The 4,166-nt window shown below is 34.7% G+C and overlaps 1 protein-coding gene across 1 annotated transcript; it reads left to right on the top strand.

Annotated features, from left to right (window-relative positions):
* Window positions 1-478: 478 nt before the first annotated feature.
* On the top strand, window positions 479-1,645 carry LOC131074052 (uncharacterized). Its single transcript, XM_058010601.1, has one exon. It carries the CDS (start codon window positions 479-481, stop codon window positions 1,643-1,645), a length of 1,167 nt encoding a protein of 388 aa, XP_057866584.1.
* Window positions 1,646-4,166: the final 2,521 nt, after the last annotated feature.

Raw genomic sequence — 4,166 nt, 5'->3', positions numbered from 1 at the left:
AAACCTAAATCTTCCTTGTCTACAGTATACTGTTAATTGTAGCAGAGAGAAAATATAAACAAGAAGCTCCAATATATTGTCAATTGTAGCATGCTAACTAATCACTAATCCTATAGGATGCTAACTAATCCTACGAGATATTTGTATTATTAGAGTAGTTATTTTGTAACTAGCGGTAGTTTTCTGTAGTTTAGTTTTCTACAGTTTTCTTCTTAACTGTTTCATCAGTTACTGCTATATATATTCTTTTCTTATCTAATAATATTGGGGTGTGCATATGAATCACATCTGTGGGCCTGTTATAGTGGTATCGGGGCCAAGTTACAGAACCTGTAAGAAAACTATGGGTAGATGAATAGGATGATTACAAGTCTGTGATCATACTATGGAGTTTTAGTGGTGATTATGAAGTAAATGTTTTGCAAATTTGCTTCAGCAAAGATTAAAAACAAAGTTTTAGAATTAATAGTACATTCTGATGCATTCTTTAATTTCAATTGTTGGAATAGCTCTTTCTGGTAAAGAGAATTATCATGAATCGTTTCGTAAAGTTAAGAATACTCTTATTTTTGATAATATGTGGGATGATGTCTGTGAAAGCAAAGGTGATAGTGAAGCGCCAAAGCAGCCTACAGATGCAAAAGAACTCATCTTCTGGAAGAGTAAAGACAAAAAGGCTTATGCTTTGATTGCTGCCTCCGTTAGTGAAGAGGTGAGTAGAAATATAATCTCTTGTAAGACTGCATTTGAAGATTTGAAAAAACTCAAAGATCTTTATGATTCTCATTTAGAGCTTGAAATTATACAATTATTAATGAAATTATTCAACTTAGAGATGCAAGATAATGATCCGATGAAGTTAGCCTCTGAAATCAGAGCTCTTTATCATGATATTGGGGCCACTGGTGTAAAAGTTGATCTACAACTCACTGCTTTTATTAAAGCCCTGTATCCTACCTATTCACACTATCTTGAGTCTCTTCAAGATACTGAAAAGATGAAAGACATAACATTTGATAAAATTGTGGAGAAAATTGCAGAGAGAGAAAAAGCCTTTGGGAAGAAGGCATCACATTCCAATGATGAGACTCTACGTCTTGCACAACAGGGGCATACATCCAAAGATGAATCTTCTAGACATGACACTAGCAGTAGAGGTCGTGGCAGTCGTCAATCTAGAGGAAGAGGGGGTAGAAATCATCAAGGTGATAGACAACATTCGCAGCCTCAACACCAACATAGAGACTACCAACACAAAGACATCCAGTTAAGAGACAAACAATCTATGCAGTGCTATAGATGTGGAAAAATGGGTCATAGTGCCACTCTTTGCAGAACTCCTTGGGAGAAGATTCGTGACAAGAAAGAGCAGCCACCAGACAAAGGTAATCCTCTAGAGTTTGTTCATTATGTTGTAGCACATTGTAACCTTTGGATTGATGGAGTAGTTTATTTTGTAGACAAGTCTCAGTTAAAACCTTTAGGAATTGGATCTGTTAGACTTAAATTACCAGGACTTGCTGATTACATACTTTCTAATGTTCTTTATCTTCCACAATTGAAGAGAAATTTGATATCCCTTGCGCATATTAGACAACAAGATCATTCAATACATATTTTTGATGGCATCATTGAGATGAGATGAGCTTCTGATCGTGTGCTTGTAATGACACAATATCTCATCCAATTCTCATAATACTACAAATTTGGCTCAGCATAGAGGTAATTTGTCTTCCAGCTTGTTATGGCATGCTAGATTTGGTCACATTAGTTATGATAGCCTCAGACTTCTGAAACAATAAGGAATTCAAGGGCTCCCTACTATTCCAAGACAACTTTCCCAATGTGATGCTTGTATTTTAGGGAAACACAGTAAATAACCTTTTCATGATTCTATGTTTCGAGTTTCTAGAAAGCAAGGCCTTATTCACTCTGATTTGTGTGGGCCCATGCCTGTTCCATCTACAAATGGCATTAAATATTTAATGATTTTTATTGATGACTATACCAAGATGTGTTGGGTTTATTTATTAAAAGAAAAATCTCAAGCTTTTGATACATTCAGAAATTTTCATTTGTGGATTAAAATGAGACTCAACTCAATATTGGAACCCTTAGAACCAATAATGGTGGTGAGTATACATCTAAGGATTTTGAAGAATATCTGCAGGACAATGGTATTAAACACCAGATCACTGTTCCTTATAATCCACAACAAAATGGTGTGGCAGAATGCATGAATAAGACACTGCTGAATATGGTTAGATCTATGATGTTTTTTAAGAATGTTAAGTTAATGTTTTGGGGAGAAACAGTTCTTTGTGTTGTCTACATAAAGAATAGGAGTCCTTCTACTGCACTACAAAATAAGACTCCTTATGAAATGTGGCATGGCCATCTTCCAACTGTCAAGCATTTTAGAGTTTTTGGTTCCACCTGCTATGCTTTGATTCCTGAACAACTCTGAAATAAATTGGATGCTAGAAGTAGAAAATTCATTTTTTTGGGATATTCTAATACTTCCAAAGCTTATTGATTATATGATGATGCAAACAAAAAGTTTATTATTGCTAGAGATGTTATATTTCTTGAATTTGACAAAGATGACCTTACTATTAACACATAGCTTGCTCATCTTGATAGATTTCACTTTCATAAATTCTTTCATGAATGTGATAATGAACTTCCAACTCTTGAAGGGGGGGTTCCTTTTCTAGGTCAATCTTTGGAAGTTCCAAGTCACTCTTTGGAAGTTCCAAAGAATGAGGATATAGCGAATGAGGATAGTTTGAAGATGATAGAAATGCTGAAGAATCAGAACCAGTTGTTGAACAAGCATGTGAAGAAATTGATTCAAAGATTCTTGAACCTAAGAAAGTATCAAATCTAATAGTACGTAGATCAATGCGAACAAGGAAAGTTCCAAGAAGGTATGAAGATTTTATCTTGCATCCTAAAACAAAGACATAAAGTTCTGCCAAACAAAATAAAGAAAATATTAATTCTTATGATATTGAATTAAACTTTTTTGTTGTTGATGAACCTTCTTCCTTTCAAGAAGAAGCAACTAGTGATGCATGGAAAACTGCAATGCAAAGATAGTATGATGATCTCATTAAACATGGAACTTGGAGGTTGGTGAACCCTCCAATTGGAACCAAACCTATTAGCTGGAAGTGGGTATATAAGAACAAATATAAAGTTGATGGGTCACTAGAAAAACATAAAGAAAGACTTGTAGCAAAAGGATATGCTCAGAAAGAGGGTGTTGACTATACAAAAACTTTTGCCCCTACAACAAAGTGGGGCACTATTCGAACTCTGTTTTCTTTAGCAACACAAAAAGGATGGCATATACATCATATGGATGTTAAGATAACCTTCTTGAATGGTGATTTGAAAGATGTCTATATGGTGCACCTGGAGGTTTTGTTGTCAAAGGTCAGAAACAAAAGGTATGTAAATTGGTAAAATCCTTGTATGGTTTGAAGCAAGCACCCCGCGCATGGTATGAAAAATTAACTGAGAACCTCTTGAATTTAAACTACAAGAACTTCAATCTAGATGATGCAACTCTATTTGTCAAGAAAGTTGGTAGGTCAGTTGTATATCTAGTTGTTTATGTTGATGATTTGTTGATCACAGGAAATAATGATGATTATATAGTCTGCATTAAGAAAGAGTTGAAAAAGGTTTTTGATATGACTGACCTATGTTTACTTCATTATTACTTAGGGATTGAAGTTATTCAGAATCCTAAGCTCATTTTTATTTCTTAGAAGAAATACATTGGAGAGTTATTATGTAGATTTGGAATGCAAGATTATAATTCTGTTTCCACTCTAATAGAGTGAAATTTGAAGATTTCTTCCAATGATGGAGAGGCTTTTGAAGATCCAACCAAGTACAGGCAGCTTGTTGTAAGTTTGATTTATCTCACCACTACTCGTCCTAACATTACATTTGCAGTAGGAATTTTGTCCAGGTTTATGCATAAACCATGTGAAGGGCATTGAACTGCAGCACAACGAGTGCTAAAATATTTAAAAGGAACCTAGACTCTCGACATCAAATATTCAAAGGTATCAGAATTTCATCTTACTGGCTATTTTGACTCGGATTTTGATGTTGACAAAGAACATGGGGTGTCTACTTCTGGTTATTTG

Source organism: Cryptomeria japonica, chromosome 9, assembly GCF_030272615.1.
Source record: "Cryptomeria japonica chromosome 9, Sugi_1.0, whole genome shotgun sequence".
NCBI classification, from domain to species: domain Eukaryota; kingdom Viridiplantae; phylum Streptophyta; class Pinopsida; order Cupressales; family Cupressaceae; genus Cryptomeria; species Cryptomeria japonica.
The sequence above is the reverse complement of the archived record's forward strand: the minus strand, read 5'-3'. Positions and strand labels throughout refer to the sequence as shown.

Bases quoted from the DNA above. Each gene is read 5' to 3' on its own strand.
- LOC131074052 (XM_058010601.1), top strand. From the start codon at position 479: ATGCATTCTTTAATTTCAATTGTTGGAATAGCTCTTTCTGGTAAAGAG.